General features: G+C 49.6%; 1 protein-coding gene across 1 annotated transcript in view; it reads left to right on the top strand.

Moving 5' to 3' along the window:
- Positions 1-3,147: 3,147 nt before the first annotated feature.
- Positions 3,148-17,175, top strand: part of frmpd4 (FERM and PDZ domain containing 4) — a 30,093-nt gene continuing 16,065 nt past the window's right edge. Inside the window, 2 exon segments of the mRNA XM_072686748.1 lie at positions 3,148-3,345; positions 16,100-16,219. Coding sequence (XP_072542849.1) covers positions 3,305-3,345; positions 16,100-16,219 — 161 coding nt within the window. The 5' untranslated portion in view covers positions 3,148-3,304.

Here is a 17,175-nt window from a genome sequence, read left to right as displayed (position 1 = left end):
TCATAGTTGTCACTTCCGTTAATATGGTGATGTCATAATGTTGAACTAATCACTAACCCCTACACTGCAGCTTACTATCAGTCTATGACCTTAACATTGTACTATTCTGTATCCACTATGAATTATTCAGTATCCACTATGAATTATTCAGTATCCACTATGAATTATTCAGTATCCACTATGAATTATTCAGGATCTACTATGAATTATTCAGTATCCACTATGAGTTATTCAGGATCTACTATGAATTATTCAGTATCCACTATGAATGATTCAGTATCTACTATGAATTATTCCGGATCTACTATGAATTATTCTGTATCCATTATGAATTATTCAGTATCCACTATGAATTATTCTGTATCCATTATGAATTATTCAGTATCCACTATGAACCATTGAGTATTCATTATGATTTATTTCATATCCACTGTGAATTATTGGTATGTACCACTCTGTCAACCACCACCCAAGACTTCTTTCTGCCATGATATCCATGTTTAACATTAGAAGAAGGGTCACATGATTCTCCTGACTAGATGGGTTGCCAGGTTAGCCGTGTTTTGATGAAAGCTTACTGGTTTAACTGGACATCAGAAACAGGAGGGGGGGCAGTCAAAAATGGCACAGCTCATCCAGCAGCACTGCGCTCCGTCACTCGTGGCTGGTCTGGACCAGCTTTACTGGTTAGAATGGGGGTGTGTTGCTGTTAGGACATGGCGTTAGCTTGTAGCGTAGCCTAGTTTAAAGCATATAGAGACGGTCGGAGCTCAGTCTGATGGAGGCCCTCACAGCTGTGCTCTCTGCCAAACGCTGAAGAACAGCTCGTCTGACTGAAGTGGAAATGACAAGTTCTGTCGTTGTGTTGGACACCTCTCACAGAGGCACTCTGACTCACTGTGCCGATGCTAACCAGCGCTGGCACTTAACATCACACCGAGCCGGGCCGAGCCAATCCACCGCTCATCATCACCTCCCCCAAATTACCCCCATCTGTTCATCCCCCAGCTTCTGAAGGAAGAGGATGGTGGACCTCCTTGATATTCCTCCGTTCCAGAGTCTGTAGAAAACATGGACAGAGAAACGGCTCTCAAAAGGGGAGCAACCACAGGTCTAGTGCCTCTGCTGGCTGGTTGCAGTATGATGTGTAGCTCCGCCCATCCCTATATGTTCCAATTACAAAACAGCCCCGCCCATCTTCCATCTCATCTTTCTTCCATCTCCAGCTCCAGAGTCTCCAGATTCCAGCAGTTAGTCTCTCTGTGCTGATACTGACCCATTATAAATTTCCCCCAGAAATCAGTTTAACCCTTACTCCGCTCTATCGTGAGAAGGCGGGGCTACACTTAGGAATGAAGTGATTGACAGACAGACAGTCTTGGCTGGAAGAGGACAGTCGTCTGCAGCAGGACCTGCATGGCGTCCTCTCTGGTCAGTACATGGAGGAGCTGAGCTGTAGAGGAACTTACATGAGCTGCACTTTTACTGCTGGAGCGTCCACTTACCGGACAGACTGGGAGTCCTCCACTCTGCTTCTGCTCAGTGAAGACGGTCTGAGACACTGAGGCTCGGTCTGGGAGAAGGGGGCGTGGCTAATGAGTAGGCGAGTCTGGCCCCGCCTTTGGTCTCTACTGCACAGATTTGACAACACGACAGCGGTCATTTCGAGGACCCGTTCCTCCGTATGGAGCTGCTTCTCTGAGGAAGCTGGTGGAGGACGTGGCCTTTCACGCTGCCCTTCACTGAGGAGAACGACGCCGTCTGTGTGAGGGAGCTTCAGACAGCGGGGCTGAGTGTGACGAGCCCTGATGAGATAACCCAGCTCATTAACAGGGCTGATTAAATGCCTCGTGATCATAGACCAGCTGCTAATTAGCATGTGAAGATAACAGGGTTGAAGTGGAGCGCTGAGAATGAGTGACCCGATATTACAGAACCAAATAAACACCTTCACACTCAGAGAGCCTCGTAACTGCTGATCGCTGAGCCCCTGATGGAGAACCCCAGTGATGGAAGAGCTTTAGAACCGTACATGTGGAAACTCCACCTCTATGAGAATGTTACATTAGCACCTCCATTCACAGGTAAATGTTAGCGCTATGCTAACTCTGGTACGTATGAATTTACACCATATGGACAAAAGTATTGGGACACCTGCTGATTCATTGTTTCTTCTAAAATCAGGGGTATTAAAGAGCTGATTCTGCTTCTGTTGGAGTAACTGTCTCTACTGTCCAGAGAAGAAGACTTTCTACTAGATTCTGGAGGAGGAGCATTGCTGTGAGGATTTGATTGCATTCAGCCCATCATTCCAGAGAACACAGTTCTTCCACTGCTCCACAGCTCCTCAATGCTGGGGGGCTTTACACCCCTCTAGCCCACGCCTGGCATTAGGCAGCATGGTGCCAATAGGGTCATGATGTTGATCTGCTCCAGAGAGTCCTATTCTATTGGCAGTACTTCTTCTCTACAGGGACTAGACAAGCTGTGTGTGCATTTGCACATCTGTGTCAGCAATGGGTGCAGCTTAAAGTAGCTGAATGCTTTTAGTAGAAGAGGTGTCCACAAACATTTGGACACACAGTGTATCTTGGCTTTTGATTTCAGACTGAAGGGGACTCTTCATGCAACCACCTGGAACACCATAGTAACTGCCATGCAACCTCACAGCAACCACCTAGGATACCACAGCAACTACATATCAACAAAAGGAAACCACTTCAAACACCATAGCAACCACATAGCAACCCTGTAGCAACTGCTAGAAATACTAAAGTGGAGGAGATGAAAGAGGAAACAGTCTTTCTCTCTCTCTCTCTCTCTCTCTCTCTGTCTCTCTCTCTCTCTCTCTGTCTCTCTCTCACTCTCTCTCACTTTCTCTCTCTGTCTCTCTCTCTCTCTCACTCTCTCTCACTCTCTCTCACTCTCTCTCTCTCTCACTCTCTCTCTCTCTCTCTCTCTCTCTCTGTCTCTCTCTCTCTCTCTCTCTCTCTCTCTCTCGTCTCTCTCTCTCTCTCTCTGTCTCTCTCTCACTCTCTCTCACTCTCTCTCTCTCTGTCTCTGATTCTACCTCCCTCTACCCCCTCCTCTATTGCTCTCCCTTGCCACGCCCCCTCTCTCGCGGTAAAACACCCACGCTGCTCTCTCTCTCTCCCTCTCTCTCCGCCCATGTTGCTGCTGGTTGTGTGCGCGCGTGCAGAGTGAGAGAGTGTGTGTGTGTGGTATGTAGGGTGCTCGCGTGCGTGTGATGGTGTGTGTATGATGGTGTGTGTGAGGGGCGCGCGGGCGTCCGAGTGCAGCGGCCATGGACGTGTTCAGCTTCGCGAGGATGAGCAGACTGACCGGGTAAGCGCTGAGCATGATGATGATGATGATGATGATGATGAAGAAGATGATGATGATGATCAGGGTCGCATCTGCACCGTTTTCCTTTTAATCAGAGCGCGGTTGCTTGTTGGTGGCGCGAGCCGTGTTCTCCTTCAGGTCCGCGTTCACGTTCGGGCTCGCGGAACGGTACCGCGAAGACAGAGAACCGGAGAGGAACCTCCGGATTTAGTGAGTCAGAGGTGGCACGCGCGTCATCACTCCAGAGAACATGCGGAACGAACAGACTGTTCAGAGAATCTAGAACACTCTAGAACACTCTAGAACAGGTGTCACGAGTCACTTTAGCACGAAGCTGAAGTTGGGTTCTTGTGGGAATTGTCCGATCCACCTTAAACGGTGCAGCAGTTCCATTCTGGAGCCATTTAAGGTGGAACCGACAGTTCCAGCAAGAACCCAACTTCAGCCTGGTTTCATCTACTCACAGCCTTCACAAGTGCTAGATCTGATCTGGGTTGGTGGTAGAACTTCACAAGGTGGGTTGGTGTGCACTACTCTAGAACATGAAGAATGTCTACAACCAAGATCTTCAGTAACCGTAACTGATACAGTCAGGAGGGTTAGAGCACGCCCTTAATGTGAGGGTTCTTCAAACGTTCTTTAGTAAAGGCAGTGGTTCTATATGGAACAGTGGCAACTCTGTTAATGGTTTGACACATTGAACATCTGTAGGATCTAGAACATATAAAACGGGCCCTCGGGAACACCTGAACGTCTAAATTTGGGCTACATCTCATCCTCTGGAGAACCGATTTGAAAAAGATTGGGCTACAAGATCTAGAACATTTAGAAAACTCCAGTCCAGACTCCAGTCCTGGACTTTTTAATGACTGGTTCTGAGTGGAACTCTTGATGCACAGTGTAGAACAGCACTTCTCAAAATGGTCTTCAGGAACTCCCAGATGGACCAGATTTTTTGGTCCAACCCAACTCATAAACACATACAGGGATAGAGTAAAATGTGCACCAGAGGTCCGATTTGAGAACCACTGGTGGAGAAGGTTATATTTATCTAGACCATCTGGATGTTCTTGTTGGTCTTGTTGGACCTGTTCTGAATCTTGAGTCACTGTTGACATGGAAACCGTCAAATGATGGAATTGCAGAATTATGCAACCAAAACATTCACTATATTGGATCAGAACACCAAAGCCCTGGATACCACAGAAACCCTGTGTATTCACTTTATTAGTGCCGTGTTCACCTATTAGCCGTATTAATGATCAGGGCTGGGTTTTGGCAACAGCCTGGTGATATGATAGGTATCATAATACAGCAGCTACAGTTCTATAAACTGAGATACGCTGATCAATCAGAGTATAAAAACCCAGCATCATCTTTTGATCCTATCAGAGCAGTAGAATCTAAAGTACAACACTGCCCTCTAGTGGTCAGGGTTTAAACACGACACTAAATGAACCACTGTTCTGACACCGGTCTTTAAACCTAAGCTATTATTAATAATCAATACTGTGATTCTGAGAGTTGATACAGCAGTGCAGAACAGGAAATCATCATACCTACATATATCCATACCTTCTCCCACCTCTACTATTGAATCTGATCAATATCGGCCAGCAGTCCCAAACACGTGGCCTGTCGGTCATGTGCAGTCAGAACAATGCAGGCCTCATGTCAGGCTATACGGTGCACAGCTGAACCTCCTGTGGAGAAACATTAACCCATATTAGAGCTTATCCGCCCGTATCGCCCATAAAAATATAAGCTGCACACATTTCCCAGTGGCTAATCGGTCTCGTCAGCCGGGCGGCCGAGCCTGCAGCACCTAGCGGGCTTGATTTTCTTGATTTGACCCCGGATAATCCTCCTAAAGGATTGGCTCTCAGGCCCATCATAGCTCCACTTCAGCGTTCAGAAGGTCTGAGGGCTTATCCCCGAAATTAAGCGTCCGCAGTTTAAAAAGATCTGGACGTGTAGGAGAGCGTGTAAACAGCTGCCCGTTTAAAGACAACACCCGCCTCCTCGGAAAAACACGGCTAATGCATTTAGCGCGCCGCCATGGCGGAGGCCTCGGCGAACCAGAGATTAATGAGTGATTAGTGTACCGCTCGTCCGTAGAGTGATGTGAGTGTGTGAGGACATCAGGACGTGTGGTCAGCTTTGCAGTGTGGCGGAGGAGGAGCATCCAGATCAGGACCAGCTTCTGGTGGTTGCTGGTTTCAGATGGTCTAACTGGTCTTTGATGGTTCAGGTGAAAACATACTCTATACTGGTTATGCTGGTAGACCAGCCCAGCTCTGGACCACTATAGTTTGATGGACTAGCTGGCCTACAAAGCTGGTCATCCAGCTGGTCATACTGGTGGGCCAGTCTGGTCATACTGGTAAAGTTTGTGGATCTTGGGACAGGTCACATGGTAGGGAGGGTTTATCCCTCACTTTAGCATCATGGCTAATCCTTAAAAAGCTGTCCTTTGTGGAAAATGTGTGAGAATGTGGACGGTCAGACATGCGCTCTGTACGACCCACCCAAAACCTGACCTCGGACCATAAATACTGATCATATTACTGTGTTCTAGATACGCTGTGCATTAGCCTAATCCCAGCCTATGGAGTTTAACTCTGATTCTATATGTGGTTGATCTGCTGATATTTATGTTTATATAATATATTTATATTAATGTTGCTGTAAATTATGTCCCATTTCCAGTGCGGTGTCTGACCTCTGATAGAGGCTGACCGATAAATCAGCTGTTTGTCATGGTTGTGGTTCCACTGATCTCCTTTAAAAAAAGTAGAGCAAAACCTAAGCCAACTATTCCAGTATGAGCTTAACTACACTCCCCACCACTTTATTAGGAACACCTGTACTCATCCATGTAATTATCTAATCAGCCAATCATGTGGCAGCAGTGCAGTGTAGACAACCATGCAGATACAGCCCAGCAGCAGCTCCAGGTACATGTTCACATCACCCATCAGAATGCGGGACCGTACCGGTTTGAGTGTGTGTAGAACTGCTGATCTCCTGGGGTTCTCAGCTCAGCCGTCTCTAGAGTTTCTCAGAATGATGGAATAAGGAGAACACATGCAGTGAGCGGCGGTTCTGATGAGAGGCGGTCAGCAGACGACGGTCAGACGGGTTGGAGCTGACAGAAAGGCTACAGTAGCTTACATAACCCCTCTGTACAGCTGTGGAGAGCAGAGAAGCAGCTCAGAATGAACACCACCACCACCAATACCACCTCCAACCCTGAGGAGGATGGATGGGCTGCACCAGCAGAAGAACCACGTCGGGCTGAGAAGAGAAGGCTGAGGCCGCAGTGGCCTGCAGTCACCACAGGCTCACCAACACTGCACAGCTGGAGACTGCAGAGACGTAGCCTGGTCTGATGGATCTGGACACAGCACCGACAGCATGAAGCATGCACTCAACCTGCCGTGTGTGAACGGCCCAGGCTGGTGAAGGTGGTGTAGTCGTGTGGATTTGATGGCAATCAGCCGAGTGAGTGAGTGAGTGAGGTTTTCGTACATTGCAAGGCCTTTAGCAATGCTAATGCTCGTGTTTTGTCCATATCTGAAGTGCTGGCTTAATCACCAGCCCCTCGTAAGGAGCTGAACCTGCAGGGCCACTGAGATCCGTCGCTCACGCTGCCACTGTGTATGCTAACAGCTTTAGCAAATCTAGCGTTAAGCCTCTGTCACTCTCATCATCTTAATCTGCTTTCCTCTTCAGCAAGAAGGGAGGTCGGGGTGGACGCCCTTACCTGACTTCTGTTTCAGAGCTCCAATTTCATTACCCCTCTGGGAGCGTAGCGCCGCCCGCTAGTCTGACGGCATGAGGGTGAACCTCAGTACAGCAGAATGAACAGCGCCCTCTTCACTGCAGTATCAGCCTCTGCTCTTCTCGGAGGGATAGATCACACCAGATGCTGAACCATTGCTGTGAAGAGGATTTGGTTGCATTCAGCCCAAACATCGCAACCCACCAAATACGCAGATTGAACCCAGTATACAAAGTGTACGTTTTTCCTGCTTCACCACATCACCTTCACCCGTCAGTGGTGTTAATGTTATGGCTGCTCGGTGTATACACGTGGACACGCTGCTGGTCTCAACACTATGGAGCTTGTGGGGAACCTCACAGATGAACTGGTCAGAGGTGCACAACCTGTAGTTCTCTTGAACGAGGTCTGTTTTAGAGGACAGTTTAGGTCAGGCCAGGGTGGCCCAAAACGGGCCCGAAGACGGTCAGCCTGGGTGTGTCCAGATGATCATCACCTGTAACCTCCTGCTCAGGACTGATGTTTTCATGCCGTGCTCGAAGCCTTCAGTCCAAACCGGACTCGCCCACGGCTCACGGCCCGCTGCTTTCCTGAGCTTCTGCAGCGGACGACTCTCACAGGAATTCCGAATGGCTTCAGATGTTTGTTTAGCGTGGGCGCTAATGCTAGCACTGCCACGTTTTTTCTCACATGGAGGCAGAGAACCGACGCCCCTCAGAGGCTGCAGGTTGTGTAACGAGAGTCGCGCAGCTATGCCTTCCTGTAGAAGGTCACTTTTAGGAGAAAGTAAAGGTAGAGGCTCCTGCTCAAGTTTTTACTCTGTGCTCTGTGTGTGAGTGTGTGTGTGTGTGTGTGTGTGTGTGTGTGTGTGTGTGTGTGTGTGTTTTCCGGGGGTTAGACTGCTCCTCCATCTTGTTTAGCAGGCTGTGTAAAAAGAAGCACTCCAGATCATGTTTAATTCATAAAGCCCAGTGTGTGTGTGTGTGTGTGTGTGTGTGTGTGTGTGTGTGTGTGTTGTGCTTGTAGCTGCAGGGAAAGGCGCTTTCCGCCGTCAAAGCTAAAGGACTCGTCCCACTCTTGGCTTCACTTCATACAAGCTACCCAGCTCCATCCTTCCTCTAGTAAACCTGGGTTCTGAAATGAATTCAGTGAGGGTACACCGACCAGCCATAACATTAAGACCACCTGACTAATACCTGTACTGCTACAACAGATGGAGGCATGGACTCCGAAGAGCTCCTGTATCACCCCAAGCACCCCACAAGACCTGCCTGATGTTCTGGAGATGTTCTGACCCAGTCATTGTCCATTACACTTGTTCATTTGTCCTGCTTCAGCACCTTCATCACCTTCAGGAACTGACCGTTCACTCGCTGCCTGATATTGATGAATGTCATGGCTGATGGGTGTATAGATCTATCAGTAGATGCTGTAAATAACACTAGATAACTGGTTTCGTTAACGCGGTGACGGGTCACAGTTCGAGAGGAGCCAAAAATAAAATTCAAATAGGCTCTTTTGAAGCGGGAGTCAGTCCGGGTCAAGCATTGTGAAGATTAGAAAGGCCTGGGCAGTGACCAGCTGTGTGATGGGCAAGAAAAAAGCACACAGCGCTCTCAGGCGATGATTTGGCTCACCCTTTCAAAGGCCCGGACAAAAGCAGCGCGGTATAATAAGGTGCAACAGCATTCAGAGCGAGTCTCGGGCCTGCGGGGGAACCGGGCCGCAGTAAAGGCCGTCGCTCTGGAGGGCGGGAGGGGAACCGAGGGTGGCAGGGGGGGTTATTTTCTGAGATGAGCGCACAGGGGACTGCCCCGGCACTCACAATCATAGCCTGTTATTCACACAGCGCCCAGATTGAACCCCGCCGCCTGAACGCGGAGCAGTGTGCTTTCTGCTCGTGTTTGGACAGCAGCCCTCAGCGCTAGCTTCTAATTACAGCCGGACCGCTGCGCTGTACAGCAGAGGGACATGAATTAAGACCCGGTGTGGAGCCCAGTCTCACTCCTGTCCTGGTTTCACTCCTCAAACACCCTCAGGCACCCACTGCACACCCTGTTACATATGAGCTAAGGTTAGCCTAAATTAAACCTGCTAGCGGGAGCTAGCTGCTGTTAGCCTGTATTAAACATGTTAGCCTGTGTTAGCTAAAGCTAGCCTGTGTACTCGAGCCCCAGTCAGTGCCGACCACATGATGTTCCTCTGCTGAAAATCCCATTACTTTCTGGTGAGCTGCGGCGCTGGTTGTACTGGTGAGCTGCGGCGCTGGTTGTACTGGTGAGCTGCGGCGCTGGTTGTACTGGTGAGCTGCGGCGCTGGTTGTACTGGTGAGCTGTGCTGGTTTAGGAGCTCGGGGAGGGCTCTCTCTGGAACAGAGCAGATTAAAATGTTGAAGATCCAGACTGGGAGCTGATTATCATGGTGTTTCAGGGTCCTCATCTATTAGCAGCTCACGTTCAGGCGGCCGAGCTAAAGGGAGCTGTTACGGGACGACAGTATCTCTGGCTGCGTGACCTTTGACCTGGCCAATATCTATGCCCAATTACCGCGTGCACTCTCTCCGTCGGGCGCTCTTCTGAGACGGGATGGTAATTTTCCATCTGTCTGCCAATTACGTCAGAGCCTGTACATGCTGGTGTGTGTTCCAGTGCATCATCAAGGATCTGTGAGCATTGCTGTGAGAAGGATTTGATTGCATTCATCTTCGGTGCTTCATTAGGTCCGGTTCTGATGTTGGCCGATTAGCTCGGCCACTCCAACTCATCCTAAAAGTACTGGATGGAGCTCCTCCACCATCATTCCAGAGAACACAGCTCTTCCACTGCTCCACAGCTCCTCAATGCTGAAGGGCTTTATACCCCTCTAGCCCACGCCTGGCATTAGGCACAGTGACCTTAGGGTCATGTAACCACAGCTGCTCCAGAGCGCCCCGTTCTGTTGGTCAGTGCTTTTCGTCAGACAGTCTAAGGCAGCTGAATTCAGCTGTAGATATTTTCCCTGATGCATAAAGGCTGGCTCCTTTCTGACAGCTCCCAGCAGCCTGCGTGATTGGCTGGGGTATCAGGGTTAATATGACCTGCCTCCTCCACTCTTGGGGATTATAGGGTTAAATTATTCATGCAGTGCAAAGCAGTACAAGCAGTCCAGTGAAGGAGCCGCTGTGCAGTTATGCTCTATTCTCTTTGTATTTGTTGAGTAATTACACAGAATCACTGAGTGAGAAATGAATAATTCATCTCAGGCATCGTCAGGTGAGAGCAGCCTGTAGCGGCCCACTGTAGATACGCCCGCTGTAGATACGCCCGCTGTAGAGATACACCCGCTGTAGATACACCCGCTGTAGATACACCCGCTGTAGATACACCCGCTGTAGATACGCCCGCTGTAGATACGCCCGCTGTAGAGATACACCCGCTGTAGATATGCCCGCTGTAGATACGCCCGCTGTAGAGATACACCCGCTGTAGATACACCCGCTGTAGATACGCCTGCTGTAGATACGCCCGCTGTAGAGATACACCCGCTGTAGATACACCCGCTGTAGATACGCCCGCTGTAGATACGCCCGCTGTAGAGATACGCCCGCTGTAGATACGCCCGCTGTAGAGATATGCCCGCTGTAGAGATACGCCCGCTGTAGATACGCCCGCTGTAGATACGCCCGCTGTAGAGATACGCCCGCTGTAGAGATACGCCCGCTGTAGAGATACGCCCGCTGTAGAGATACGCCCGCTGTAGAGATACGCCCGCTGTAGATACACCCGCTGTAGAGATACGCCCGCTGTAGATACACGCCCGCTGTAGAGATACGCCCGCTGTAGATACACGCCCGCTGTAGAGATACGCCCGCTGTAGATACGCCCGCTGTAGATACACGCCCGCTGTAGATACACGCCCGCTGTAGATACACGCCCGCTGTAGAGATACGCCCGCTGTAGATACACTCACTCCCATGCAGGTCGGCCCACAGTGTTCGTATCAGTGTATCCCAGTAGCTCCAGCAGAAGAGTTATGCATTGCGTTCATAACAGAAAAACCAGTATGCATGTGTGTGTGTGTGTGTGTGTGTGTGAGAGAGAGAGTGTGTGGATGTGATAAATGCTGAAAATGACTCAGGCTAACACACACATTCCTGCTCCCTGATTAGCAGCAGCACACGCAGCATCAGGCCTCCTTCCCACAGACAGCCAAATCGACTGAGCATCAGGCGCCATGGCAACAGATGCTGCAGGAATTCAGGGCCGTTCTCTGTGGTTTGGGGGCGTCGCTGTCCGATGAGCCTCTCCGCTCTGAGAACTGGGTGATAGACACTGCTCAGAGAGTGTGCTGAGGGGTTGAACTCACACCAGCACAGAATTAAACCCGTCCTGAAGATGGCGAGGTCAGTAAAGGTCAGGGAGGGACTGCAGGCCTGTGTGTTAAAGGACTCCTAACCTCCAACATGTTTATTTATAGTTTTGTAATATGTAAATATTCTGGACCTCCTGTAATGTTTGCTCTTCAGTTTGTATATTTAATCATCAATATTTTAATCAGTTCAGTAAATAAACAGGTGTGCAGAAGTGTGTCTCTGAAGAGGAGGTGAACACACGGGTGCTCAAACTTTTGCACATGAGTGTATAGATCTCACATTCAGCCTCAGTGTTTCTAATGTAACGGCACATTATTGATTTCATTAATGATCCGATTCTGGAAGAGGAAGTGTGTCCCATGGCCAAGCTCGGCTAAGCAGCGATGCTAAAGCACCGACCTGGCTAAGTTAGCGCTAACAGCAGTCATGAATTGTGCAGCATGCATTCCTTCACATTCCCGCGCTACGTGACCGGGCGCCATCATTTATTAACGAGGTGCTTGGGTTTCAGCGTCCGGCGCAGGAACTCCGCTCAGACTCGCAGCTCTCAGGGATACAGATGGTCTGAAAACGCTATCGGGGAAGTTAGCCTCGCGCTTTGAGGGAAAATGAGCGTGAAGCGCTGGTCCCGGGCGATGCGCTGTTCTGAGGATGCGGCGTTCCAGACCGTGAGTTGATTCCTGGCTCTGTGTGGGGGGCTTCACAGGGAGAGGGTGGGCCGGGGTCACTGCTGAATGAATCAGGGTTGAGCTTCCAGGCTGTGGAGGCTCCTCAGCCTGGTCTTAATGAAGGTCAGGGTTATGAGGACCTGGGTTTAGGCCTCCTGCTCTGCTAGTGTGGGGAGTAGTGTCCTGGACGGCGCCGGCTGTGCGAGTGCTCCTGAGCTCTGGGAGTATCGTGGGCAGCAGGGCAATAGCGCCCCCACGGCTCTCTGACAGAAACAGACGGAATTGCGTTTGGATTTCGCTCCATTTTATGATCCAAATCCGTGAAACTCAAATACCGCTCTCATCTCCTCGCTCGCACTTAGCATGCAGCGGAGGACCCTGCTCCAGTCGGGCTAATAACAGGTTCTGAAATACAGCGCCGACCCACTACAGCTGGGCAGGAGGACAGTACTTCATCGGATCGGGATCATTCGTCATGGTGGTACACAGTGTGCAGTTAGGAGTGTATCGTGAATCTGCACGCTTCAGTACAGAGGGTGTAATCAGGATTACAGGAGACGTTATTGTCATTCGCATCACATGTGGAAGGAAACCCAAAGCAGTAAATAAAGAAATAAAGAAATCAAATAATAATTAAAAATATAGAGAATAAGAGGGGTAGACAGAAATGGGGAAAGTGGGAAAGCAGAGAGATAAAACCAGTAGCAGCAGTCTGATCCCAATCTCAGTCAGTCTGTTTATCTGAGGACAGGGTACTAATCCCGGGACTCAGTACAGAGTTTGGCAGCAGTTTTATTTGACGCTGTTGGTGCATTTTGTCCACATGACAAAATATTGCGATAAATATCATATATCATTAAAAATGTCTCACAGTCATGAGCAGAATTCCCCGACAGCTGCGTCCAGGAGCTTTTGGGTTAGAGAAGCACGTCCAACCCCCCCGTCCCCCTGCCCTGGCCGAGTTTTCCTGATTTCACTGTTAAATCCCAAATCCGTCTCAGCGAACTGGGCCCTGCCGATAAGACGGATTAGGAGATAAAACACAAGTTTTGACGTCTGCTTTCCAAAAGCCATTATTTTGGCCTGGGAAAAGTTAAAGGGATAAACAGCCCATCACTGACATTCCCAATATTCCCAATTTATCCCCTTTCAGACTGACTGAGACTCCCTGACTGCTGGTCAGCCCCTCTCCCCCCGCCAGCACTGCTCAGCCCACCACAGACACCCTCCTTTCTAATAAAGTGACCAGTGAGGGGAAGGCCTAGGTTAATTAGAGGCGTTTTTGAATGCTGGGTGAGAAGTCTGTCTCTCTCTCTCTCTCTCTCTCTCTGTCTCTCTCTCTCTCTCTCTCTCTCTCTCTCTATGTCTCTCTCTCTGTCTTTCTCTCTCTCTCTCTCTCTCTCTCTCTCTCTCTGTCTCTCTGTCTCTCTCTCTGTCTCTCTCTCTCTCTCTCTCTCTCTCTGTCTCTCTCGCTCTCTCTCTCTCTCTATGTCTCTCTCTCTCTCTATGTCTCTCTCTCTCTCTATGTCTCTCTCTATGTCTCTCTCTCTCTCTCTCTCTCTCTATGTCTCTCTCTCTGTCTTTCTCTCTCTCTCTCTGTCTCTCTGTCTTTCTCTCTCTCTCTCTCTCTCTGTCTCTCTGTCTTTCTCTCTCTCTCTCTATGTCTCCCTCTCTCTATGTCTCCCTCTCTCTCTGTCTCTCTCTCTCTCTCTGTCTCTCTCTCTCTCTATGTCTCTCTCTCTGTCTCTCTATGTCTCTCTCTCTCTCTCTGTCTGTCTCTCTCTCTCTATGTCTCTCTATGTCTCTCTATCTCTCTCTCTCTCTCTCTGTCTGTCTGTCTCTATCTGTCTCTCTCTCTCTCTGTGTCTCTCTCTCTCAGTTTGGATTTAGTGATGGGATGAAGGAGGGGTGAGACTGGCTTTAAATAATAAATGCTAAGAGACTGTTCTGAGTCACACAGACTCTTTGAAGTGACATAACTTTCAACCATCACTATTATATCACCTCAATGTATGTGTATGTGTGTGTGTATGTATGTGTATGTGTGTGTGTGTGTGTGTGTATGTGTATGTGTGTGTATGTGTGTGTGACAGGACTCATGTCTAACTGTAGCTCAGTTTTTTACAGCTGTGGTTGAACTGCAGCCTTTTTGGGAAGGTGACCTTTGCTGTTTTTTGGAGGTTCTAGACGTGTAGAACCCGGCCCTGCCCCTGGGGCCAAATGAGCCGTTTAAAAATGATTTTGTTTGTGCAAAACTTCAATATAATGTCTGTTGAACAGCACATATTCAGTTACAGTAGATTAGTAAATGGACAAAAGTATTGGGATACCTGCTCATTCATTGTTTCTACTAGATTTTGGAGGACCATTGTTGTCTCTTCCCAAAAGTGCATTAGGCAGCATGGTGCTGATAGGTTCATGTTGATCTGCTCCAGAGAGTCCTATTCTATTGGCAGTACTTCTTCTCTACAGGGACTAGACAAGCTGTGTGTGTGCATTTGCACATCTGTGTCAGCAATGGGAGCAGCTTAAAGGAGCTGACCACATTCATTAGAAGAGGTGTCCACAAACATTTGGCTATATAGTGTCTGTTCCGGACTGTGCTGGTCCTGTCCTAACAGAAGAGCAGAGTGTCTTTATAGGACCCTGTTTTAATGTGGAAGGATCTCAGGTGGTATTTTGGTGAATTTAGAGAGTTGTAGTGTATAAATAGGCTTCAAATTATCCAGTTTCCTCCTGAAGTGTGTTTGGACTCAGAGAGCCATCTGGCCCCTGACAAACAGACCACCTGCATAAGACTGTTCAGTTTTACAGCCAATGAGCCCTTCTGGGAATTGTACTGGTTTCCAACTAGAAAGCCAATAACATACATTGCAGTTTGCAGGTAAACGGACATTCTGGATCATTTAGATGAACTCTGGACTCTCTGGATCTGAAATGGAGCTGAGGCTGAAGCTCATGATCTCAGGGATTTGGTGGACCCATTTCAGAACTACACTTGGGACACAGAACTCAGTTTGGGGAGACAAAGAGTTTGTACAAATTAGCATAATCATAAAATAATAATAATTTACTGTCTCCCAGTAATAACCCAGGCTCTGCTGCAGACTGTGGGAGTGAAAACTCCAAAAGCTTCAGTCCTCGGTGGAAAAAGCTTCATCTTGCTCGCTGACCCTGATGTTAAAGTTTCCTTTATGGTTTAAATTAGTCACCTAACCTGAGCTGCTTTACAGAACCTGAGAACCTGAGACCTGAGCTGGAGTCAAAAAACTGCAACACACAGGCTGACTAGTGAGTGGATCCACATGAGCTACAGATCAGGCCAGATATACAGAAGTGGTCGGGAACTTTGGACGCAGCCTTTGAGGAGCTCATTTGAGGACTCATGAGTGGACGATTGTGGCTCTCTGCGCTCAAATCGCAGTCAAGCTCAAAATAGCTTACTTTTCTTCACCTAGACTGTGTTCACCTGCACATACGCTCCCTTACTTGCATGTGAGTGCCCTGAGATGTTCTACCGTAGCTGGTTCCCCTGGAAGGCTGTGCTGTCCATATTGACCTGACTCTCTAAACCTCTAAAGCTCTCACAGGTGAATCATGGTGCACGGGTAGGAGAACATACTCTTATTGGTGTAGAGAGGTATTCTTTCCCCGCTAGGAAATCGAACCCTAGTCTGCCACAGGATGGCGGCCACTAGTTGCTATACCAACTGCACAGTTACTATGGTGATGTGGCTGTCCGGTTACTTTTGGCCAATAGGTGGTCTTTACTACTCTCAATCTACAGTCCATTTATTTTAGATGCAGTGTGCTGGAGCACAGAGCTAACCCAGCTGTCCAAATTCTTTTGGACCGGGCTGCATTTGAACTGTACTTGTTTGGTGTGAGTTACATAATCCAGTGCCAGCGTCTGCATGTCTCACCGAGCTCCATCTGTGTTTCTGTCTCCAGCCACAGGACCAAAGCCTCCGGATGTCCCCCGTCCTCTGGGGGCTGGACCTCCTCCCAGGGACCCCTGAATGGCTGGGACATGGCGTCCAGTAGAGACGGCCGCGGCGACTACTTCATCGAGTGAGTTCCCCCTCTGCAGACGTTGTTGTGCGGTTCCAGGCGCATGCAGACAGAATGCTGATGGGTTCCTCACACTCAGCTCACGCTGCTCAGCTCTTTGATCTCTCTGACACTGACGCGTAGACGCCGGGGAGCGTGAACGTGACCGAGCGGCTCTCGCAGCGAGGTGCAGTCCGTCCCCTTCCCCGAGACCCCGCCAGGTCCGAGTGCGGCGTCTGGTTTGCAGGTGTGTGTCTCTATGGAGGAGGACCAGGCTCTGTTTCCCCTTCGCCTCCTCCGGCGGGGAGAACGCATTCTCTCTGCTTCTAAAAATACGCCACAGAGCCGAGCGCTCCTCCGCTCCTCCGTTCCGCTTCACCGTCCGGGTCCGGCTGAAAGCCCCCCTTCGCCGGCCGGCTGCTGCTGTGGCTCGCGGCGGCTGGGGCTCTGGTCTCGTGCTGTTCCATGTGGTCCCGCTGGGGGTGGGGTGGGTGAGTGGGTGAATACAGCTCTTTTTTTTTTAATTAGCCACCCTGTGAAGGTTGTGAGGGAGTGAGCGAGGGAGTGAACGAGGGAGGGAGGGAGGAAAGGGAGGGAACTTGTGGCACATGGCATCTGGCCCTCGCCAGCATAAGGGGGCAGCTTACGTAAGAGTGGAGCAGAGCGCTCGCTCGGGATGCGGAGGCTCGGGATGCGGAGGAATGCGTCTCGGGAGAAGGCTCCGGGTGTTTCTGCTCGCGCAGTCGCGTCCTGCTCTCGCTCCGCTGAACGCCGGCCTCGGCCTCGCTCGGGTATGTGCATCTCTCACGCGCTTAGAACGCATCCCGAATTAGAACACATGCTAGAACCACGCCGCATTCGGCTCTCCTGGCAGACAGCGTACAGCTTCCATTTTTAGGCCATGTTTTAAAAATCTCTCATTTTGGGAACAGGAGTGAACTGAGCTACAGTCTTTATCTAAGCAGCTCATTTTACTG

The sequence above is a fragment of the Salminus brasiliensis genome, chromosome 8 (genome assembly GCF_030463535.1).
Source record: "Salminus brasiliensis chromosome 8, fSalBra1.hap2, whole genome shotgun sequence".
NCBI lineage: Eukaryota > Metazoa > Chordata > Actinopteri > Characiformes > Bryconidae > Salminus > Salminus brasiliensis.
The sequence above is the reverse complement of the archived record's forward strand: the minus strand, read 5'-3'. Positions and strand labels throughout refer to the sequence as shown.